Raw genomic sequence first — 24,135 nt, 5'->3', positions numbered from 1 at the left:
TCGTGTGTGGACCCGTGTGTGGACTCGTGTGTGGACCCGTGTCTGGACTCGTGTGTGGACTCGTGTCTGGACTCGTGTCTGGACTCGTGTCTGGACTCGTGTGTGGACTCGTGTGTGGACCCGTGTGTGGACTCGTGTGTGGACTCGTGTCTGGACCCGTGTGTGGACCCGTGTCTGGACTCGTGTGTGGACTCGTGTCTGGACTCGTGTCTGGACTCGTGTGTGGACCCGTGTGTGGACCCGTGTCTGGACCCGTGTGTGGACCCGTGTCTGGACCTGTGTGTGGACCCGTGTCTGGACTCGTGTGTGGACCCGTGTGTGGACTCGTGTCTGGACACGTGTGTGGACTCGTGTGTGGACTCGTGTGTGGACTCGTGTGTGGACTCGTGTGTGGACCCGTGTGTGGACTCGTGTGTGGACGCGTGTCTGGACTCGTGTCTGGACTCGTGTGTGGACTCGTGTGTGGACTCGTGTCTGGACTCGTGTGTGGACTCGTGTCTGGACTCGTGTCTGGACTCGTGTGTGGACTCGTGTCTGGACTCGTGTGTGGACTCGTGTCTGGACTCGTGTCTGGACTCGTGTGTGGACTCGTGTGTGGACTCGTGTCTGGACTCGTGTGTGGACTCGAGTGTGGACTCGTGTGTGGACTCGTGTCTGGACTCGTGTGTGGACTCGTGTGTGGACTCGTGTGTGGACTCGTGTGTGGACTCGTGTGTGGACTCGTGTGTGGACTCGTGTGTGGACTCGTCTCACAGACGCTCCTCAGCGTCTGGACGTGTTTCACTAATGTAGAGTCCACATCAGGGACAAGCGCACAACCACAGAGCTGTGACACAACAACAACACACAACCAACACCTCAACAAACTTCAACGCACACGACCAAAACTAAGACACAGCTGAAGCACCTCCACAACAGAACTCCACCCACTGACACAACAGAACTCCACCCACTGACACAACAGAACTCCACCCACTGACACAACAGAACTCCACCCACTGACACAACAGAATTTATTTTACTTCAACCATTTGAAACACAAAGTATATGTAAGTATATACACATAGTATAAGTATATACACATAGTATAAGTATATACACATAGTATAAGTATATACACATAGTATAAGTATATACACATAGTATAAGTATATACACATAGTATAATATGAAGCATCTCATTGGTTCTGCACATAAATTATAAAGATCATTTACACATTTTGAAGTACTGAATTCACTGAGCTCACATTAAACTCACACACTGATGTAAACGTGCACACATCTCCACACACACACCTGTGTCTGCACGCTCGCTCACACACTTATGTAAACATGTGCAGACCTCCATACGACACCTGCGTCTGCGCGCTCGCTCCTGGCGGTCGGCGAGTGCGTGATTACAGCCTCACAGATGGCCGCTCTTTCACATTTGGACATTACACACGCACACTGCGTCCTGCTTTGCCCCTGGTATAAAGAGTCTTTAATAAACTCATGAACATATATGAAGTCCTCAGAGTAAACGTGGTGTGAGCTTTGGTATAAAGAATAAACTGCCCCGTGTTTAAATGATGTGAAGTCGTGTGACGCTGGACAGAGTCTGGACCTGGTTTAAGTCAAACTGATCCCGTTTAGAGCCGACAGTGACGTGCTGAGTGTTTGTGTTTTTGTGAAGAATGTGACAGGCTACAGAAGGAACACGACCTCCATTATAACCACGTCAGCTGAAAGAGCAGACACAGCAGCCAGGAGCCAACAGACACACAGCGACACACTGGTCACTTATCAACAGACACACAGCGACACACTGGTCACTTATCAACAGACACACAGCGACACACTGGTCACTTATCAACAGACACACAGCGACACACTGGTCACTTATCAACAGACACACAGCGACACACTGGTCACTTATCAACAGACACACACACACAGCGACACACTGGTCACTTATCAACAGACACACAGCGACACACTGGTCACTTATCAACAGACACACAGCGACACACTGGTCACTTATCAACAGACACACAGCGACACACTGGTCACTTATCAACAGACACACAGCGACACACTGGTCACTTATCAACAGACACACACACAGCGACACACTGGTCACTTATCAACAGACACACACAGCGACACTCTGGTCTTATCAACATTTCATTTACTCTATTTAAACTGCACATGTCAAGCTTTTGTCTGTGGATGTGTAAAAGTGCTAATATCAGTTACATTTCTTTACATTTTAAGTTCTACTCCAGGCCTGTTTCTTGGTTAGTTCAGGATCAACATTTCTAATATGAACTTCATGTTCTTTATGGTCATTTTCAGTCCCACCTGCTGCAGATGGAGCCCCAGCCTCGCGGTGCATTGTGGGAGCAGCAACACAGAGGCCTCTGTTCATGCAGCTGAGTTCATCTTATTATCTTACTATTATATTATTCTATTCCATTTCATATTTGAACCTGCTGCAGCAGACGACATTTTGACATTTCTGTTAATAAATTCATGTTAACATTAACTATATAACTCTTGGATTAGCCTATTTGTTTAGCCATAAATGTAATTCAGACACTATATGTGTGACAGGAAGTGGCCTACCGTGTGAGCATAGCATAAAGTGTGCACATTTTAACCAAAATTTAAGACGGGAACACGGGGGCTACTATAGGCCATAAACCATGTAAAACAAGAGCAAAACAAGAGCAAAACAAGAGTAAAACAAGAGCAAAACAAGAGTACAACGAGAGTAAAACGAGAGCAAAATGAGAGCAAAACGAGAGCAAAACAACAGAAAAACAACAGCACTCAGCTCACTAGAGCCAGTCTCCAAATAAGTGACAGTAGAACCTTCACATCAACCTGTCGGCATAGCAACCAAATGTCACATACAAGAGCATTAACATCAACTACGGATCTATAATAAAAATAAGAACACTCCCCCTCTGTCCCGGAGAGACCGACTAGAGGCCGCTCCAGGCACTGCAGCTCCTGGGAGCTTGGGCCCAGTTTTCCCATAGAACACAATGCATTTTTGCGTTTGTCAGGTAGAGTCCTGGGCAGCAGATGAGGACAAACGTCCGGTATCTGTCCCAGTCTCAGTGTTTGACTGTGACAATAGCAGCGGCTTCTCTGTCAAGGGCAAAAGACCAAGAACACTGATCTCTACCCTTTCTGTGGGGCGACCATCCAGAAGCTGTTGTAGGAGAGGACCATGAGACCTGTCAGGGGGCCCATGTGCTGTGCATTGGTCACTTTGGTGGCAGTAGTCGTCCACAACCCTCCTCTGTTGGTCCCAGTAGAATCCTTGCCGCAGACAGAGGAGTGTCTCCATGGCAGGCAGTCTCTCATAGTGACTGTGGAACTACGATCTGCCATCAGACTTCCCCTGTTCCCCTGTTCCCTCCACCCTCTTTGTGCCACACTTCCACATAGGTGCAGGGCCTCCTGCACTGACCAAAGCCCTTCAGTAGCTTTGGAAAGAGCAGCGACGTCAGTCCAGTTGGGCTGTACCTGGTTTGTGATCCATGTGAGTACTGGGTTGATCTCATTGTCCACTTCCTGTTGGTCTATACAGCTGTGTTCACATCCACTAGTCCATGTTAAGCTGGTTCATCCAAACCAGTTGCAGACTTAACCGCCCGCTGCAGCTCCGTGTTACCATGCCTTGCCCCTGGTCTGTGTGCCACAGTAAAGTCATAGGCCTGCAGCTCCAGCTGGTCCTTTGGCTCCTGAAAAGACATGAGCCACTGAAGGCTTCAGTGCTCTGTTCTGTGAAGTGGAGGGCCCCAGGTAGAACTTGAAATGGTCCATATCACTGACCACAGCCAGGAGCTCCCGTCTGGTGGCACAGTAGCACTTCTTCACCTTATTAAAAGTCCTTTGGTTATAGGCCACCGCTCTCTCTCCCTCAGCAGTGGACTGAGAAAACACAGAGTCTGAGCCGACCCTGCAGGCATCAGTGACGAGGGTGAAGGGAGGATGAAGGGGAGGATGAAGGGGAGGATGGGATCTGGAGGTGAGAGGACAGGGGCATTCACAAGGGCCTCAGGGTATCAAGGGCCAGAATACAGTCCCCCAAATCTGCAGCCCACATGGACATCAAACAAGAGTCTCACGGACCTTGGGGATCCACTCACCAGTCACAGTCTGCAGTTGGACAGACGTAGGAGTAATAGCTGTTCACTGGTGCAGAACAGCTCACATTTCTCACTCTTATGGGTCTTGGCATCTGGAACACTTGTTGTATTTGTCTGTAGTTGACAGCAAAGCGGCCGTCGTGGGCCTCAGCAGCTCTCGATCTGCAGCCAGGTCCAGTGCTTCTTGTAGTGATCTAGAGTGAACCTGACCCAGTCCTTCAATGTCATTGACGAGTTCTCTGAGCTGTTCACCAGAGCAACAGCTGCACAGTGAACCAGGACCTGAACTGTCTCTTCAAGGCTCCGACTAAAGCTCTGTAGTCATCTGTCTTCAGGAGGAGCAGACAAAGCCTCTGTGGTGAGGCACATGGCGAACTGGAGGGCTCGCTCTTCCATGGACCATCTCGCAGCCCCGGGACAACAGTTCAAACTCTACATAAAACACTTCCCACTCAGCCTTGCTGTCAAACCTCGAGTTTTAGTGGCACAAACAGGAGCCATTTCAACATGTGAAGAGAAGTCAGTGTCCTCCTCCAGTTTAATCTTTTGTCACACAGACAGAAACATCTTCACCTGGTAGATCAGCAGAAGATTGAGAAGGTTTGGCTGCTCACTTCTGACACCGATGTCGAGTTCTGGTGTGAGGAAAAACACCCAAATTCTTCTGGTTGCGTAGCGTAGCATAGTGTCACATCATAGACTGTATATATAAAACCACCGCCGCCGCGTTCCACATAGACAGTGATCATGGGTGGGTGACGTCACACTCACTTAGTCACTTCTTTATAAAGTCTGCGATGACAACATGGAGAGAGAACACGGCTCAAAACTGGGACTGCTCCAGGTCGATAATGTAAGGTTTTTTCTTGCAGTGCAGCACTACATCAAACTGGTATCTTGATTTACTAATGCTAATGTAAATAACACCAGTGGAGTCTAGGAAGGCCTGTGTCGATTTCACTTCTACAACGTCACAGATTTATTTCCATCCAGTTGTTGCATTAATGTTCCACCTGTTGCATTGATGACGGTCGAGTCTGACGCTGCTCAAAGCTTCTCCAGCACAAAGATTCTCACTGGGGTTAAGGTCTGGACTCTGTGGTGGACGATCCATGTGTGAAAATGACGTCTCTGCTCCTGATCCTCTGTCACAGTCTGAGCCCGATGAATCCTGGGCATTGTCGTCTTGGAATATCCCCAAAAATCCACTGATGGAATAACCTGGTCATTCAGTATATTCAGGTGTCAGCTGACCTCACTCTTTGACTTTAACATCTCAGGAGTGTGTGACCTCCGCTCCGAGAGGCTTGTAAAACACTCACCTTGTTCGACTTTGCTTGGATTTTCTTAATGTGTAACGTCATGCAGACCTGAAGAGAACCCTCCTCACACACACACACTTACACCCCCACACACCCACACACACACACACACACACACACACACACTGAGAGACACTATAAAAGCTGTCAACACACACACCTCGGGACCCTCTTCTGCCCTTTCCTGAGAGTCCGTCGCTTCATTGTTCACTTTACCTGTGGAACTCATCAAACTCTTCTGACTTTATGTTTCAGACTGACACTTACACCAGACACAAACATTCTTACAAAAGTCTGGTCGCCTTAAGCAAAGCGGAAATGTTAGTTAGCATTAGCAGGCTAATTAATCTTGACTGCACATGAAACTTCCTGATCTGAAGAGAAGTGGTGCATTGTGGGACGTGATGTGACATGGAGTTTTCTGGGCATTTTTTTCAGAAGCTCATTAGATGTTTTCAGATAGTCAAAGTGAGGAGCCTGACAGGACGGTGAGGGCAGACGTTAACACATTCAAATGCCTCTAGTTAGATAATTTACAGCAGTGGAACAGGCCTTTTCTTTGTTTTCCAGACAAAAACAACGATTAGGATGAAGTGATGCGGTGCCTGCTGCTAATGCGCCGCCTTGAGGGACAGTTATAAGGGTAAGTGTTAATAATTACACGGAGTGACACATCGGCTAAAATAGATCATCACATTAAGAGTGAATGGACAAAGAGATTCAGAGCAGATTCAGATTATTACAAAAGCCACAACTGCAGTCGCCCACAACTTCATTCACATCGTCGAATATTAAGGCTTTTATTTGTACGATAAACGAAGAACAAACCAAAAAAACACCAATTATCAGACTTTAATGCCATGTAATTTAATGTATGTCCATTTTAATAACGGATTTGGTCCTTAAAGTTCACCTGAATATGACGTAAACAAAACTCCCAAGTCTCATAAATACAAAAGTGAATAGAATTATAGTAAGAAAAGTTTAAGATTATATCGGTAATGAAGTCTGTATGTGTCAAATAAGTATTACATTTAAAAAATAAGTGAGAGCTTTGTAATCTCTGCTCGAAAAAAAAAACTGGAGAAGGAAGTGCGTACGTCACAGTGGGCGTGTCACAGGGGGCGTGTCACGGGGCGTGTCACAGGGGGCGTGTCACAGTGGAGGTTAAACGGGGGCAGATCGACAAAATGGTGTCTTGAAAATAGTGGATTAAAGATTAAACTCAAACATGAATCAGTCCAAATAAAACTTCAGAGACTCAACGAGAAGAAACGACTGAAACAGGAGAAACATCTGATCACAACCGTTTTCCAGATCAGGTTTTCTTCAACAATTAAGTAAAATTATTTAGGTCAGACTCATATAAGACTTGAGGTGAACAGTTTTGTAAGTCCTCAGAATGGGAGCCTGTGTTTGCTTTCCTTGACTTCCCCGGATCGTGAAAAAGGCTCTGTTGTCATGGTAACACTGAGTAAAAATAACACAAGCTTATTTTCCACAAGCTGAAAATAAAGTGGAACAGCATCAGTTTGGACACACAAAATCAAAATGGGCGCTAATTTTCAGCAGAAGACGGGTCGTCCCCACGGTCTCAGCCCCTCGGCGTGTCAGGGCCAGATCCCCTTACTCATGTCAAGATAATGATCATAATAAAGGCAACGCTCACGCCCCACTAATCCCTCCGTCCCAGAAGCCAACACAGCTGGTTTGTTTAAATCTTTTAATTCATAGTCAGCTAATTAACATTCCGAGAGCCGTGTTATAGCTCGAGCAGCGCCTCCACCAACCACCAACCCCAGGTACTTTACATGTAATTAAAAGCACCAGAGACAGACACGAGGAACGCAAATACTCATTTACTTTGCTCTGTGTCTGAGAGAACATTCTGGAGCTGCACATATGGAAGGTGCCGATAACGTTTGGCAAAGCAGAGACGACAGACCCCAGATGTATTTAATCAGATCAACACTTTTAATGCAGCGTAACTGAGGCCCCGGACCTGTGACTTCAGCAAAAACAACTTTATGCAAATACGACTTCAACTGTTGAAAGTGAGAGAAACAAGTGACGGAGCGACGGGGCGGCGAGTGACGGGGCGACGAGCAACGGGGCGACGGGGCGACGAGCGACGGGGCGACGAGCGACCCACCCAGCCGAACCTGGTCACATTCAACCGGACCACCCACCCGTTCCATCCAGCCTGGTCACATCCAGCCGGACCCGGTCAGAGCCCACATGGACCCGGTCACACCTCGCTCTCAGACACTTCTCGGTGAAAACACCACATTTGTCATGTCTGACCTGTTTATCGCCCGACTACACGGCTGACCTTTGAGCCTGGACGAGCCGTCACTGTGGCTCACACAAGAAGAAGCAGAAGTGATTCAGCATTTTCACTTTGAACTGGAGGCTGAACTCTATAAACTGTGTGGGTCATGGGCAGAAGACAAAGAGCGGAGGTATCAATCAGGACAGGCTGGTGTCCGGCTCCTCTCAGCCTCAGGACGTGTCTCTTTTGGGGCTAAAACTCTGTGTATTAAATGTGCTTCACTGATATTGAGCTCAGCTTCCTCCAGTCTCTCCTCCTCAGTTTCCTCTGTGCCATTGTGTTTTCTTTCTCAGGCTTTAATCTTAAAAGCTCCTGATGAGATACTTCAAAGCTCCAGCTCCGAGCGCAGGTCACACACTCCTGCCTCAACCATATCATCGATTTTTAGAATCAATGAAGTCTTATTTTTGTACCAAACAATGGACGTTAACCAAAGGAGAAGAGGAGTTTCCAACTTGTTATTTTAGTCATAAAGCAGAAGACGAAAAGCCTTCTGAGGAGCAGGGATTTTTATATCTTTGATCTAAACGCATTTGAGAGACAGATCTTAAAGAGAAGGTTTTCTGAGAAATAAGAGCGAAGAATGCTCCCATAGCCACAGGGGGCAGCGTGACGTCAAACGCCATTCACTGTTTGTGGCTTTGACACAAACGCATGAAGCAGGGTTTTTTCCAGATGAGTGACTGAGAGACGCCGAGCCACAGAGCCACAGCCTGAGAGCCACAGAGCCACAGAGCCACAGCCTGAGAGCCACAGAGCCACAGTCTGAGAGCCACGGAGCCACAGCCTGAGAGCCAGAGAGCCACAGAGCCACAGCCTGAGAGCCACAGAGCCACAGAGCCACAGCCTGAGAGCCACAGAGCCACAGAGTCACAGCCTGAGAGCCACAGAGCCACAACTTCAGAGCCACAACTTCAGAGCCTGTGGAGCAACACAGATGTGTAACATGTCCAGAGCCTGAACCGGACAAAGCGGCGAGAGGAGAAGGAGGAGGAGCAGGAGAGAGAGGGGGAAGAGGAGGAGAGAGAGAGTGTCAGAGGAGGAGCAGGAGGGAGAGAGAGGGGGAAGAGGAGGAGAGAGGAGGAGAGAGGGGGAGGAGAGAGGAGGAGGAGTGAGGAGGAGGAGAGAGGAGGAGGAGAGAGGAGGAGGAGGAGAGAGGAGGAGCGAGGAGGAGTAGGAGAGGGGGAGGAGAGAGGAGGAGAGAGGAGAGAGGAGGAGAGAGGGGGAGGAGAGAGGAGGAGGAGTGAGGAGGAGGAGAGAGGAGGAGGAGAGAGGAGGAGGAGGAGAGAGGAGGAGCGAGGAGGAGTAGGAGAGGGGGAGGAGAGAGGAGGAGAGAGGAGAGAGGAGGAGAGGGGGGAGGAGAGAGGAGGAGGAGTGAGGAGGAGGAGAGAGGAGGAGGAGGAGAGAGGGGGAAGAGAGAGAGAGGAGGAGGAGAGAGAGGAGAGAGAGAGGGGGAGGAGAAGAGAGGAGGAGAGAGGAAGAGAGAGGAGGAGAGAGGAGGAGGAGAGAGGGGGAGGAGAGAGGAGGAGGAGGAGGAGGAGGAGAGAGGAGGAGAGAGGAGGAGGAGGAGGAGGAGGAGGAGGAGAGAGGAGGAGGAGCACAGGGGGAGTGAGGGGTTTCTATTTCAAATCTCCTCTGGCTCCTGAGGTGATTCTGTTCTGGTCACATCAAAACCAAAATAAATAATTTCCATCAAAGGATAAAGTCACACACACACACACCACATACACACACACACACACACACCACACACACACACACCACACACACACCCCCACACAACACATACACACACACTCACACACACACCACACACACACACACCACACACACACCCCTTCACACACACACCCCCACACACCACATACACACACACTCACACACCCCATACACACACACACACACACACACACCACACACACACACACACACACACACCACACACACACCCCTTCACACACACACACCCCCACACACCACATACACACACACTCACACACCCCTTCACACACACACACCACATACACACACACACACACACACACACCACACACACACACACACACACACACACACACACCACACACACACACCACATACACACACACACACACACACATTTATTGATTCATTTCTTTCTCTGTGGTGTGAAGCTCCAACTGCAGCCACCTCTGCCCCGGGACAGACTGAAGGAACAGAGACTGCCAGTCTGTGCCATCAGCCCCTCAGACCGACACTCTGCCACCACCAACACTCACCCTCTCACCCCCCCCTGGGCCCCTGTGGCCCCTGAGGCCCCTAAGGCCCCTGAGGCCCCTGAGGCCCCTGAGGCCCCTGAGGCCCCTGACATTCTGTCTCCTCTAAGGACAAATAAACTCAACTCTATGGCCACAAACACTAAACTCTAAAGACCATGATGCAACGCTCCAGATAAACTCTGTGACTTTCTGACCAACAGATCCATAATCTGAACTTCTCCACTTCTTCTGCCTCGTGTCCAGTCTGTGTCTCCCATGATGCTTCAGCTCTTAACAGGCGACATTTTGAGGACTTTCACCTTAACCATTCAAAAGACACTGTGTTGAATTGCTAATTGCTATGGCAACGGTGCAAACACATTGATGACTCTGAAATGCACGGATTGTCCTTAACCGTCTGCGTCATAGCGCAGGTTTGTACAGACGCAGCTGCGGCTTCGTGAAGAGGCCGCGTTATTTATGCGCTTAGACTCCTCCAGATGTGCGCAAACACGAGACAAGACACTGACCACAGCGCGGAACAGCGCGGAACAGCGCGGAACAGCGCGGAACAGCCAAGAGCGCACGCACGAGGCTGCGCGTCCGGGAGTGCGCCAGAGACTGTGTGTTTGGAATTCAAATGTAGAAGCAACACACAGACCTGCAAATGTGAGGCTCAGAGAAGAGAGAAGAAGAGAGGGAGAGGGAGAGGAGGACAGAAAGGAGAGAAGAGGGAGACGGCAGAGTGAAGGAGAGGAAAAGAGGGAGAGGAGGAGAGGCAGAAGGCGAGTGAAGGAGAGGAGACGTGGCTCGCGCTCATGTCTTTTGGAGAAAAGGGGGCGAGCGCGCGCGAGGGGGAGAGCTGGATTACCAGGCTCCCAACATTTTTAGCCCAGTAAAATATTCACAATATGCAGCAACCCACAGAAGACTACTCCTCCCATCACACCAGCCTCGGACAAAAAGTCAGGAACCAATGAAATTAAACGGAAAAATGAAAAAAAAGAGGAAAAAAAAAAGACCTACCATGTTGACTTCAGAGACCATGTCTATGCTGGCGATGTCTATGTTCATCCCCACTGCCACCGGGGCACCTGTGTGACAAAGAGGCGTTAGAACAAAGATATTTTCATCCTGATAAAACATATTTACACAATTCTCCACCTGCCGCCTACAAGCGACACGGCTCTGGCTCTGGCTCTGGCTCTGGCTCTGGCTCTGGCTCTGGCTCTGGCTCTGGCTCTGGCTCTGGCTCTGGCTCTGGCTCTGCTTTAACGCGCACTAATGCATGTTGACTTTTGAGTGAAATAATGAAACAGTGATGAGCCGGATCGATCAAGTTAAAAGCGCGTCTCATCTCCTCATCAGATGAAATACGCGCTCATCGTTCATGTCTTGGACTAATTGGGGAGGCCCATTTGCCCGTGTACGGATGATTATGCAAATTAAAACTGATTTTGCGATTCATTAAACATGTATCGCACGTCACAGCGGCGTGAAAACACGACAGGCGTTTGCGTTTTACCTCCAAAATCTGGTCTCAACCGAATGTCGTACCCCTTCATCAGCCTGTCCACGGTTTCTTTTACCAGGGGCATATTGCTCGGATCTTTGAGGTCCTTGGCGCTGCGGAGGAAAGAGGTGGTGTGATGCAAAAAGCTCCTATTAATATGATATGCGAGGCACGCGTAAAACAGGCTACATGAGACACCCAGAGCAGGAGACGCAGGACAGAACAGAACGGCTTACCTTTGCGCCCACACGAATGTCACTAATAACGAAAAAGTCCAAATCCCAAAGTGGTTTTTCCTGATCCTCCCCATCGCAACAGTTTTGGAGATGGTTTCGGGATGCGAGTGAGGAGCGCGCACATCCAACTTACTCCAGACAGCGCAGAGGAGCCAATGAGGAGCGCATGCGTGCAGAGAGCCCAAGATCAAAGAGTAGAGGCTGATGATGGAGGATGAGCAGCTTCCATTGCAGTGAAAAATATTAAAGGGACAAGTGTTTGTGCGTAATGAAGAAACGAGGGGCCTCTGTGCAAACACGGGGCCTGTGCGCGTTTATGAGCCGCGTGGATGTGACAGGAATCAGGGATGTGGACATGTGTGTGTGTGTTTGCTTTTTTTTTTTTTTTTTTTGCACAAGGTCAAACAAGTGTTGGCTTCAGCTGGGTGCAGTTACAGACTTAGACCAATAGGGGAGTAAACTTTTTATTAGATGATGCTCATGAGGAGGACGATACATTTTAAATCCACTTTCACATCTTAAACATAACAAATGGTTTTAATTCCGTGTGGTTTAATGGACCCTCTGACAAAATGACACAAAGGAGCCAATGCAAAACACGAGCCAAGTGCAGATTCTCTCCATGGAAGTGATTTTTTGAAGTAGGCGCTCGCTCCAAACACACGGCTTTGATGTGGTTGTAGTGGGAGCGGTGTGTCTGTAGGGGGCAGACTTCTGAGCATTGATTCACAGTTGCATCACCTCCTGTTACAGTCATCACAGATTATATCACGGGCTTTTTGTGATTTGTGTGTCCGAGCGAGCAGAACGCAAAGGTCTGTGGTTCTGTGGTCGTGTGTGGGGGGGGGGGATCCAGACCGGCCCAGGAGCGGCGCGGCGCGTGCTCGGGGTTTAACGCTCGCCGTCTCCTGGTCTCGGCACGAGTGAGCGGTTGGTCAGAGCCTGTGAAATGAACGTGAATGTGTTTCTGATTCATTTGCGTTCGTGAGAGCAGAGGAGTGTGAGGCTGGGAGCTCGTGCGCGCGGAGACGGAGGCTGGTCGCTCCACGTTCAGATCTGCTCGTCATATTGCCTAAAAAACAGAAGACGAAACTGATTAAAATTCAGTTTGTACATCCAGCCTAATCACAGCCTCACGTCGAAACACACACGACACACCTGCCTCTTCCATCTCTCCTCTAGTAATGCCGTAGAAGGATTTTAACAAAACAAAACAAAAAAACAGCCAGAGAAATCCTCAGACTGAAACGCGAGGAGCATCATGAGCAGATTTGCACCCCCCAGACTTACATAACGGCTCTCTCCCCGTCCCACTCCATCGCTGTTTTTGCACTCAGTCTCTTTACTTGCTTCTTGGTGGAGCTGTGTGGAGCTGTGTGGAGTTCACATACAGCACAGTGATGCGAATAAGCCTGCTGGTATTTCATTTTGTTAATAGCGCGCATGTGTTTTGGTCTCGTGGGGGCGCTCTGGTGCCTCTGGGGAGATGGTGTTAGCGGCGTTCAGGTAACATGCTAATGATTCTGGCTCTTTCTTGTGAAATGAGCTGAGGCTGTTGTGTTTTGGTGACAGTACAAGTCACTGTGGTATTATTTTTCGTGTTTGCTTCTCCTCTTGGGACTGATTTTAAAACGTTGTCGTCTTCAGGCCTTTTACGGTGCGGACTGTGCTGGTTCTACAGCGACAAATTAAGACTTTTTCACATCCTTAAAGCGCCAAATTTACTTTGTTTTATCAGCGATGTTATTATGATGTTGTTTCCTCGTCACAAACAGACCTGGAGTTGTGTTTTGTTTCATTCTCACACGTTTAAACACACAAACCTGCAGATTTAGCCTGAGTTCTTCTTCTCTCAAACAGAAAACACTCTGTTCCACCTTGTGATGTCATCATGTGGTGATACAGGAAGTGCTCCACTGTGTTTTTAAACTCCACACACCTTCATCTCTAGAACCATTTGGATCATTTCATCTCTGGAATTGCACAATCTCTACTAAACTAAAGGTAAAAGGAGCTGTTAACTTAAAAACTACCACTTGATGACATCACAAGGTGGAACAGAGCGTTTTGAGCTTTGCAGATGTTACAGACTAATAATAAAGTGACTCAAACATGTGTGAATGAAACAAAACACAACTCCAGGTCTGTTTTTGAGGAGGAAACAGCTTTAGAACATGATTTAAACCTCAGGAAAGTCAGCTTTGCTCAATATATGACTTTTAAATAACTTAAAAACTAATAAATTCAAATCTTCAACGTAGCCAGTTCCCTTTGCTTTGTCGAAAAATATTAAACTTTTTTCTTTTAGTACATAATTCCATGTATCTTGCTTCACATGTTTGTCAATAAAATGTAGAAAGTAGTAAAAATGAAGAAAAGAAAACACTGAACGAGAGGGCGTGTCCAGACCTTTGACTGGTTCTGTTATTCGTGAACAAACCCGTGTAAAAGTACCTGGGCTTCTCCATCGTGTCCTTGGCGAGGTAGATGTACCAGTACACCAGGTTGAAGAGCCCAAAGGCCATGGGGAAGAGGATCCGTGCATACTTGTCTATGGGGCTGGTTCCTGCCAACTGTGGGATCTGAGGGAACGCCGAGCCCTGCTGCAGAAAGATGGGAACTGGCACCGGAGACGGATCCTCGCTCCTCTCACTGCGGCACATGGAGTGATTCCTCCTTTTGAGGCCTTCACGAGGGAAACTATCAGTCTGCTGAGAGAGAGGGAGAGGAGGAGGGAGAGGAGGAGGGAGAGGAGGGAGGAAGACAGAGGATAGAGAGAGGAGGGAGGAGAGAAAGAAGGGGGAGGAACAGAAAGCAGAGGGGGGAAGAGAGAGGGGAGGGAGGAGAGCGGGGATAGAGAGATGGGAGAGGGAGGAAGAGAAAAAAGAGGAAAGAAGAGAGCGCAGGGGGGATAGAGAGAGCAGAGGGAGAAACAGAGAGAACAGAGGGAGCAGAGGGAGGCGTGTTGTTAATTTTCTGGTTTATGCTTATTTGTACGTGTAAACAAGATTGTGGTTTTCACATCCCAGGGAGTGAGTGGTGTCCTGTAGGAGTGAGAGGTGTCCTGTGGGAGTGACTGGTGTCCTGTGGGAGTGAGAGGTGTCCTGTGGGAGTGAGAAGTGTCCTGTGGGAGTGACTGGTGTCCTGTGGGAGTGAGAGGTGTCCTGTGGGAGTGAGAAGTGTCCTGTGGGAGTGACTGGTGTCCTGTGGGAGTGAGAGGTGTCCTGTGGGAGTGAGAAGTGTCCTGTGGGAGTGACTGGTGTCCTGTGGGAGTGAGAGGTGTCCTGTGGGAGTGAGAAGTGTCCTGTAGGAGTGAGCGGTGTCCTGTGGGAGTGAGCGGTGTCCTGTAGGAGTGAGAGGTGTCCTGTGGGAGTGAGAAGTGTCCTGTGGGAGTGACTGGTGTCCTGTGGGAGTGAGAGGTGTCCTGTAGGAGTGAGCGGTGTCCTGTGGGAGTGAGCGGTGTCCTGTGGGAGTGAGCGGTGTCCTGTAGGAGTGAGCGGTGTCCTGTAGGAGTGAGCGGTGTCCTGTGGGAGTGAGCGGTGTCCTGTGGGAGTGTGTGGTAGGAGTGTGTGGTGTTCTGTAGGAGTGAGCGGTGTCCTGTAGGAGTGAGTGGTGTCCTGTGGGAGTGAGCGGTGTCCTGTAGGAGTGAGCGGTGTCCTGTGGGAGTGAGCGGTGTCCTGTAGGAGTGTGTGGTAGGAGTGAGCGGTGTCCTGTAGGAGTGAGCGGTGTCCTGTAGGAGTGAGCGGTGTCCTGTAGGAGTGAGCGGTGTCCTGTAGGAGTGAGCGGTGTCCTGTAGGAGTGAGCGGTGTCCTGTAGGAGTGCAGTAGGTCATGTGCTCAAAGCCCAGGGGCTGCTGGGAGTAGGACGTACAGTGGAGCTCTGCCGGAGCTCGATCTGCTCTGTTCTCACACTGAGGCTATTTTTAAAGCATCAAACCATGAGCCCAACACGTGAGACAGATCCCAGGAGGACACGGGCATATTAGCATAGAACACATACAGAGAACATACAACACATACAGAGAACATACAACACAGAGCACATACAGGAGACACAACACACCACTGCTTCATGGAGCTTGTCTCAGCTTCAGCAGAAAATGTGAAGGAGGCTACGGAAAAACACTGAAACTCATCCACAGTGTCCACAGTGGAATTCTGTTCCTGATTCCTGTTCTCCAGCCTCTGTGATCTCCTGATCTGTCAATAATCAGATCGATCCAATACTAAGAATACAATTAAACTGTGTATGTGTATATATGTGTGTATGTTCCTGAATAACTGTGGCTGTTGCCATAGTGATTCATGATTTAAAACAAAACCTTGCATCTTTTGGATGGGGGAGAAGTCCTTGAGGTACTGCATATAAAAGGAAGTACAAATAGCATTTCATTCTCACAATTAAAGGTGCAAGGTGCAACTTTAGGCACAACGTTAGATTTATTTACACCACGGTCACTGAGAATTCCAATGTTTAATTGCCCTGTGTTATTTCTGCAAAAAACACAAGTAAAATCACATTCTACATCACGGCTCCATCACCACAGACGAGAGTGTGACGTCACCACAGCGGCTCAAGTGACGCTCATCGAGGCTGGAGCAGAGGTACATGTTTGGAATTCCAACTGCGGGAATCATAGCAACCAAAGAGCCAATCAGGAGTGAGGCTGTTGAAGGTCACGCCTCTTCCTGCACCACTGGTTTAGCAGGGAGCGGGCGCTTAGCAACACTGTCAATCAAACCTGTTGCTAACGCTAGTGTGTGCGACCTCCCACTAACGTAAATCATATCTTGATTTACAGACACAATAGTGAAATAAAAACCCCAGGATCATGTAGAGGGTTAATACGAACATTTAAGACCAGAATGAGTCTGAAGCAGCAGAGACAGAGAGAGGAGACAGTTTTTCAATGTAAACTGAACTGGTGTCGATGGAGCTGGAAGTGCGCTCATGGTCACTTCCTGTTTGTAAAATAGCGGCTAGCAGGTTAGCTATGCCCATTTATATACACATTCTATGCATCACCATAGCAACAAGTGAAAAAACGCTCCGTGGAGGAGAATGTCAGGATGAGCTTCATTTAAAACACTGAAATAAATAAAGACATTTAGAGAAATGCACAGGTTTTCACATTCACAGGTGACACATTAAAGTTTGTCACCGTGGTAACAGCTGTAAACAACACACAGCTCCTCTGGGTTTAACTGTTATATTTTCAATTTTATGTGTTTTTATTATTTAACAGTAACATAAGAGTTCCTCACCGAAGTGTCCTCCTCGTCCTCCTCGTCCTCCTCGGCCAGCGCCTCCAGTCGCTCCTGTTTGGAGTTGTTCTCCTTCAGACGATGGGCCTGGAGTGTGGCAAAATAATTCACTGCTGCAAATTCCACCAGAGCGAACGCCACGAATCCGAAGCACACGGCGATGAACCAGTCCATGGCGGTGGCGTAGGACACTTTAGGAAGAGACTGGCGAGCGCTGATGCTCAGCGTGGTCATGGTCAGCACGGTGGTGATGCCTGGACAGATGCACGTTCACGTTAGGGTCGAGTCGATACTGGGATCAGATATCGCCACCGATACTGAAACATTCCCTGGATTAGATATCAGCTTCAAAATATCAATTCAGTCGATATTCTGGTTGAACATATAAACTGACGATTAGAGGGTCTATTTGTACTTACGATTTAACTGGCCCTGAAAGTCTCATGATGTTTGAATTTTTTTTTCTGTTGTTCTGTCATTACTTCATTAGGGTCGATAACAGCTCCATGACACACGTGGATCAGTTTAGTCTGATTTTATTTTTATTTAAAGTAAATAAATGCTGTTTTTAGTCTCAGCTCTGGTATCGGCCGATATCGGGAAACGGCAGGTTCTTAAAACTTTAATATCGAAAAATCTGGACTGAAAATACTGAATCGGTGCGTCTCGATTTAAAATGAACTTGATATAATCTGAAAAGAGCCACAAAAACTGAGAGATGCACTTCACACTTTTACTTTAACTCATTTATGTTTCTACATTTGACAAACTGGTTCAGTTCTGACGCAGATGAGGCTCTGAGGTTAGCGTTAGCATACAGTTAGCATTAGCGTTCTGTTAGCATTAGCATACACTTAGCGTTAGCATACAGTTAGCATTAGCATACAGTTAGCATTAGCAGTGCTAGTATTTGTGGTTGTGACAAAAGAGTCTTAACTTTTCTAAAAGCTGAAAACGCTGCTTCAGTTTTATCAGATTTGTTTTCATAAATGTCTCTGAAACATGAACCTCACGGGACCTGATCCACAAATATAAACAATGCATTTTGTGTTTTCTAGGCCACAGTCCAAATGTTTTCTGTCCACGGCCCTGGTGTCCATAATGAGGACATTATACTGCCCCTTAGTGGTGACAGAAGAGTATAACACATTATAGTTTAGATTCAACATGGACTTTGTTAAAGGCATGTGTCTCTGTTAAAGGCATGTGTGTGTGGGTGGAGGACTGTCTGTGTGGCGACTGTGGCAGGTGGAGGACTCTGTATGTGGTGACTCTGGCGGGTGGAGGACTCTGTGGTGACTCTGGCAGGTGGAGGACTCCTTACCTGCCACAGTCCGAGCCGGGACAGACTCTTTGTTGATCCAGAAGGAGACCTGGGACAGCACCACCACCATGATAAGAGGGATGTACGTCTGGATCAGGTAATAACCCAACTTCCTCTGGAGGAGAAAATGGACGACCTGGACCGAGTAGTGACCTGGGACAGGGACAGGGACAGAACGGGTCAAGAGGGGAGGCCAAGGGGGCGGGACAGGGACAGAACTTCTGTATTAGTCCCACTATTATTATTTTATTATTTTTTATTATTTTATTATTTTTATTAATTTATTATTTTATTATTTTTATTATTTTATTATTTTTTATTATTTTTATTAATTTATTATTTTATTATTTTTATTATTTTATTATTTTTATTATTTTTATTAATTTATTATTTTATTATTTTTATTATTTTTATTATTTTTATTATTTTATTATTTTTATTATTTTTATTATTTTATTATTTTTATTATTTTATTATTTTTATTATGAAGGACTGAAATGAGACTATGGGCCGTGTGCAGAAGTAACTGAATCCATGTAGTAAAAATACACACTCTGAATACTCAATTAGAGCAACTATAATCTGGTTCATTTACTCTTTCCTTTGGTGGTATTCAGATTACAGTTTCTTCTATAAATTGCAGACTTGGTGAGGGGCCCCTCTCTGTGGTGAGGGGCCCCTCTCTGTGGTGAGGGGCCCCTCTCTGCCCCTTTACCCCCTCAGTCCGACACCATCTGTGACTTTTCTCTCTGTGATTAAACGTCACTGCAGAACAAAATTAATCTGTTTGTAAAGACGTGTCCTGTTTTTATAAATCTGTGTAAAAGTATTCAGAGCACAGTACTCCGATTGGACCAGGTATTTTCAAAGTACTTTTCCCATCACTGAGTAGATGATAATAAAGGACCTGAACAGCTGTAGGATGTGAGAATATAATACTCCCTACAGTGGCTTGTTCACTTTAAACTCTCATCCTCGTCTCATGTTTCTGCTGATTCTTTAGAAAAGTCCGGCGCAGAATCTCACAGGACAAATCACCTCCTGTCGTAGTTTAATCACATTTTAGGAGCGTGTGGAGTAAAGCACATGTGTCAAACTCAAGGCCCGTGGGCAAAATGTGGCCCACCAAGTCATTTTATGTGGCCCGCGAGAAGGTAAATTAAAAGATCTGACTGTCTTAAAATATCAGTTTACCAGGAGAGACACAGTTACATAGACTTTTTTTCATATCTATGCAAATCCATATGCAATATTTGTAACTTGAATAAGTAATAAATATAGAAACAGTTAATTATCAAGATTAAAAAGTAGTTGCATTTATTTTACATTACATTTGGTTACATTTCAATTCAATTCAATCTATTTTTGTTTTGTTTATTATTATTATTTATTTTTTGTTTGTTTATTATTATTTTTGTTTGTTTATTATTATTTTTGTTTATTTATTAATTATCATTTTTATTTATTTATTTATTTATTTATTTATGTATTTATTTATTTATTTATTTATTTATTTTTAGTTACTGTTTTAAAGTTACATCTGGCCCTTTGACAGTGACCATTTTGTTGACGTGGCCCTCAGTGAAAGTGAGTTTGCCGTCCCGGGTCTAAAGTGTGACACCTGTGTTTGATTTGAAGATCTCGCTGGACAGAGCTTGTCCCACCAGGTCGTACTGCAGCAGACTCATGGACTCTTTGGGACAGTCCACAGACGCACTCAGCCCCTTCCTCCAGGTGAACACGATCTCACTGCTGGTGTAGGCGTCTGGAAACACACGTAAGTACTGCATAATGTGGAGTAAAAGTACACACACTGGAGCGCAAAATACTCAAGTCAAAGTCAAAGTATCACATGAAAAAATCTACTCGGGTAAAAGTATTAAAGTACCTGTTTAAAATATACTCGAAGGGTAAAAAGTAAAAGTATTTCACACAGATTTTGAGTCTTGTGAAGCTTCAAATGTGGTGATTTTGATAAAGATATTGATATTTTTGTTGCTCAAATTACGAATGTCTTTTAAAAATAAACGCTCAGACTTTTCACCAGGTTTTACACGATTAAATTCAAAAAAATACCCACATAAAAACTACTTTACTACTTTTACTCGGTTATATTCCTCCTGTGGGATTAACTCGAGTCATGTTCTGGACGCTGCTCCTCGTGGTCATTTTCTACCTGATGCTTTGGTGAAACAAACGTGACTTTTTATTTGTTGAATTTTACGCAAATTAAGGGTTTATTAAGTCGTTCTGTTTGAAATACAGTTTAAAAATATGATACAACGCAGTAAATCAAGTGCGCAATGACACTATTCATCAACCTTCAGGTCAGTGGGCAAACGCTCTACCAGCTGAGCCACAGTTCTGACATAATTGTTGTGCGTTTGTTCTCACAGCTGCCGAAGCGCAGGGGGCAGGCGTGTCCGTCCATGGGGAAATCCTCCAGTTGCATCGGACATTCTGCGCTGATGGTGAGTCTGAAAAAACAAAAACGACACAAGTTCACACGTTTGTTTAGCGACGTAATCTCAGCGTTCGGCCGTAGACGCTCTCAGGACCTCATGGTGTAAAGTACGGTCCCGTTCTGCATGATTCTGAAGAGTTTATTGGGCGTGGTCATGTTGTGAGAGATGGATTTCTTAGAGTTGCGGAAGAACGTGTCTGGAGTCCATATTTTATCCACCATGAGGTTGTTCAGTCTCAGGATTTCGGTGGGACCCTCGAATTTGAGGCGCTCGTCGACCCACATCTGCCTGAAGAACATGTCCATGGTGTACTCCTGCGGGGCAAAGGGAAACGTCAGCGACAGGACGATTTTCTGAGGTTTTAAACTCGTTACGGACAGAAACACACGGAGACGCTTTTCTCAGAGTCGTGTCTTTCGTGTTGGAGTAATCCTGCATTCTCCTGCGACTACATCTCCAATAATGTCTGTTTTCACCTGCCCCCTGTCTCCGCCCACAGTCCTGTACTTAGGATTCTCTTCTCTGGGTCAATAATCTCACACACACACACACACACACACCCCCACACACCCACACACACACATTTTTCAACAGTAAATAAAACAGAAAAGAGGCGTCTCTGATCTGCAGTGAGAACAGAACGAGTCACTGGAGAAGTTTCTATTATTACGACGTTTAAGACAAACAGTGTGGATCACAGGAGAATAAACGGTGACAGCGGCTCAGTTGGTAGAGCGTTTGTCCACTGATCTGTCCTTGTGTGTGTGTGAGTGAGTGTGTGTGTGGGTGAGTGTGTGTGTGTGTGGTCCTTGAAAGCACTTTGAGTCTTGAATATGGAAAAGCTTTGTATAAAAATGTGACCAAAGCGTAAAACTATGTCTGTGATGGTTTGATTAAACTAAATACCATAAAAATAATGTAATATAATATAAAGTGACCAGAGTGGACGGGGCCTTTTGGTCAGGGCCCTAAAGCTCTGGACGCACTGAGGAGATTAGACTGTCCGACACTGTGACGCTTTTAAATCTAATTAAAAACACACTTTGACAGAATAATTGTGATTGATAAATGTGTTTTTGCTGCAGTTGGTTTATTATTGTTTTATTGTTTCTGTGTGTGACGTATTTACATGATGTGAGGCAGTTTGGAACTAGTTTTTAGCGCTATGCAAATAAAGTTTTTATCACTATATTATTATTATTGTGATGTTTTATGTGTTTAGTTATTTTATTATTATTTTATTATTATTATTTTATTATTTTTTATTATTATTTTTATTTTATTATTTTTATTATTATTATTATTATTATTATTATTATTATTATTATTATTATTATTATTATAAAAGTAAATCATCTGTTTTCTCATGTGTTAAACTTTGCGTCTCCACTGAAGTGAGAGGCAGTGATGAACGCCACTCATCCCAGATGATCATTACTCAGAGTATTGGAGCGTTCTTTGTGTCTGGCGTGTGTCATATTGATTTACAGGCCGTCAGTAATGGAGCCGTGGTGCCGCTGAAACAGATTAAAGCTCATTAATTGGTCTTGTGGCAGATTTGCCCATGAGGCCGACAGTGGCCTGTGACGCTGTGTGACCTCAGCACTTTACTGTACAAACACACGTCTCACCATCTCCACGTCTGAAACGGGGCCAAAACTGGTCACAAAGATGTCTGTTTTTACTTCTGTGACGCCGCCTGAAAAAGACAAATACACAACAAAGTACAAAAGTAAAAGTACAATATTTGAGTAGAATTTTTACATATTTGGATTTTACAGTGGAGACTTTTAACTTTTACTTCAGTACATTTGAGAGCAGTATCTGTACTATCTACTCCTACACTCCTACTACATTTTTGAACATGACTGAAAAGTAAAAGTATTTTTCTTGGTTTGAGACCTGCTGAGGGTTTATTTTGACCACATTTAATTTGAGTTAAAGTTCCAACTTTGACCAAATCGAACACACAAATGCACAAAAGCAGCTAGAAAGAAAAAGAAACTGACTGAATCACTAAAAATCTGCTGAATTATTTATCAAAAACACTACATTTGATGCTCATTTAGACATAGGTCTAAAAATCTCTGCAAAATACTTTTACTTTGTACTCTTAAAGTACATTTTACACAGGTACTTTAATATGTTTACTTAAGCAGATATTTTCCTGTGATACTTTTACTTCACTTGAGTATTTTTGCCCTGTATTTGTACTTTTACCACTGCTGAAAACTCCTTTAAACTCTCTGGGATCAGCAGAACATAACAGACGTGACACCCACCTCCAGACCCAGGGCGAAGTCTGTTGTCGTATCCGTCCAATAATCGGTCCAGAATTCGAGTGATGTTGTCAGAGTGAGTCCTCTCATTCCCATAAACGACGACACTGCAGAGAAAAGGAGAAGAGGAGGTGAGACGTGTTAGACGAGGTGGAGGACGAGGACTCTCCAGACTTACCTCAGAAATGACACAAGTGTAAAGACTCTCACTGACCACAGGGCCATGGTTTGATTCTGCAGAATTTATCCCAGTAAATGTTTAGGACATAACCAGGTCAAATAACGTTTTTAAAATAAAAATGTCTCATCTGTGGCAGGCTGTGGTCTTTACAGTCGTGTGTCTGGTCAGAAGAAGAAACAGAGATCACCAGGACAAGAACAGTAATCTCATTAACAGATTAACTCTAAGGAGGGGCCTTTTTTAAATACACACTTTTTTTTTTTTTTTTTTTACTATATAAGATCAGAATTTCTTTTATTCATCCTCAGAGGAAAATTGTATCTGCCAAACACACAGTCCACTGCAGAAATAAAAAAAAAGGAATAAAAATGAAATTACATAAAACTATCACAGCAAAAAAATAAAACAAACACTGAATCAGTCTTTTTAATCACTTAACCCCCCGTGAAAATAAAATACACTTACATTATAACATTTATTTACTCATCCATCCATTTTTTTTTCTCTTTTCCGGGGCAGCAGCTCAACAGGGACCCCCAGACCTCCCTCACCCCAGACACGTCCTTCAGCTCCTCCGGTGGGACCCTGAGGTGTCCCAGGCCCAGAGACACCGTCCCTCCCGCGTGCCCTGGGTCTGTCTCCCGGTGGGACACACATAAACATATATTTTATTTTTATTTTTATTTTTTATCAGGGATGAGCTGTTTATAAAGAACTTTACACGGTGTTTTTGTGTGTTTTTTTCTTTTTCTATTTTTTTTTTTTACTTGATAGCAGAATTCTTTCTCTGCACTTTTGCTCCGTTTGTTTTAGTAAAATAAAGACCTGATGTTTGTG

General features: G+C 45.7%; 2 protein-coding genes across 4 annotated transcripts in view; both read right to left on the bottom strand.

The window, feature by feature from the left end:
- Nucleotides 1-11,924, bottom strand: part of gabrb2a (gamma-aminobutyric acid type A receptor subunit beta2a) — a 28,160-nt gene extending 16,236 nt beyond the window's left edge. For both annotated transcript variants that reach the window (XM_033973518.2, XM_033973519.2), the window contains exons 1-3: nucleotides 11,786-11,924; nucleotides 11,562-11,662; nucleotides 11,063-11,130 (exon numbers count right to left, since the gene is read on the bottom strand). In XM_033973518.2, the coding sequence (XP_033829409.1) occupies nucleotides 11,063-11,130; nucleotides 11,562-11,662; nucleotides 11,786-11,859 (243 nt within the window). In that variant the 5' untranslated portion in view covers nucleotides 11,860-11,924. The remainder of the gene's footprint in view (nucleotides 1-11,062; nucleotides 11,131-11,561; nucleotides 11,663-11,785) is intronic.
- Nucleotides 11,925-12,241: 317 nt separating this feature from the next.
- On the bottom strand, nucleotides 12,242-23,340 carry gabra6a (gamma-aminobutyric acid type A receptor subunit alpha6a). Of its 2 annotated transcripts, none has more exons than XM_055224782.1 (10): nucleotides 23,296-23,340; nucleotides 23,121-23,224; nucleotides 22,470-22,537; nucleotides 20,932-21,152; nucleotides 20,768-20,850; nucleotides 19,995-20,138; nucleotides 18,374-18,526; nucleotides 17,050-17,303; nucleotides 14,240-14,496; nucleotides 12,242-12,857 (listed from the first exon to the last, which is right to left on the bottom strand). In XM_055224782.1, exons 3-10 carry the CDS (start codon nucleotides 22,470-22,472, stop codon nucleotides 12,836-12,838), a joined length of 1,137 nt encoding a protein of 378 aa, XP_055080757.1. In that variant the 5' UTR covers nucleotides 22,473-22,537; nucleotides 23,121-23,224; nucleotides 23,296-23,340; the 3' UTR covers nucleotides 12,242-12,835. The 2 variants fall into 2 exon arrangements, with proteins under 2 accessions (XP_055080757.1, XP_033829666.2); XM_033973775.2 differs by having other exon boundaries at nucleotides 14,240-14,493.
- Nucleotides 23,341-24,135: the final 795 nt, after the last annotated feature.

The sequence above is a fragment of the Periophthalmus magnuspinnatus genome, chromosome 10 (assembly GCF_009829125.3).
Source record: "Periophthalmus magnuspinnatus isolate fPerMag1 chromosome 10, fPerMag1.2.pri, whole genome shotgun sequence".
Lineage (NCBI taxonomy): Eukaryota > Metazoa > Chordata > Actinopteri > Gobiiformes > Gobiidae > Periophthalmus > Periophthalmus magnuspinnatus.
Note: the sequence above shows the minus strand (reverse complement) of the source record. Positions and strands in the feature narration are given on the sequence as shown.

What these genes read in the sequence shown, in the direction of transcription:
- gabra6a (XM_055224782.1), bottom strand. An exon ending in CCCGGCTCGGACTGTGGCAG is followed by an intron (nt 17,304 to 18,373) that starts GTAAGGAGTCCT and finishes GCATCTGTCCAG; the next exon opens with GCATCACCACCGTGCTGACC. An exon ending in AGGACGAGGAGGACACTTCG is followed by an intron (nt 14,497 to 17,049) that starts GTGAGGAACTCT and finishes CCTCTCTCTCAG; the next exon opens with CAGACTGATAGTTTCCCTCG.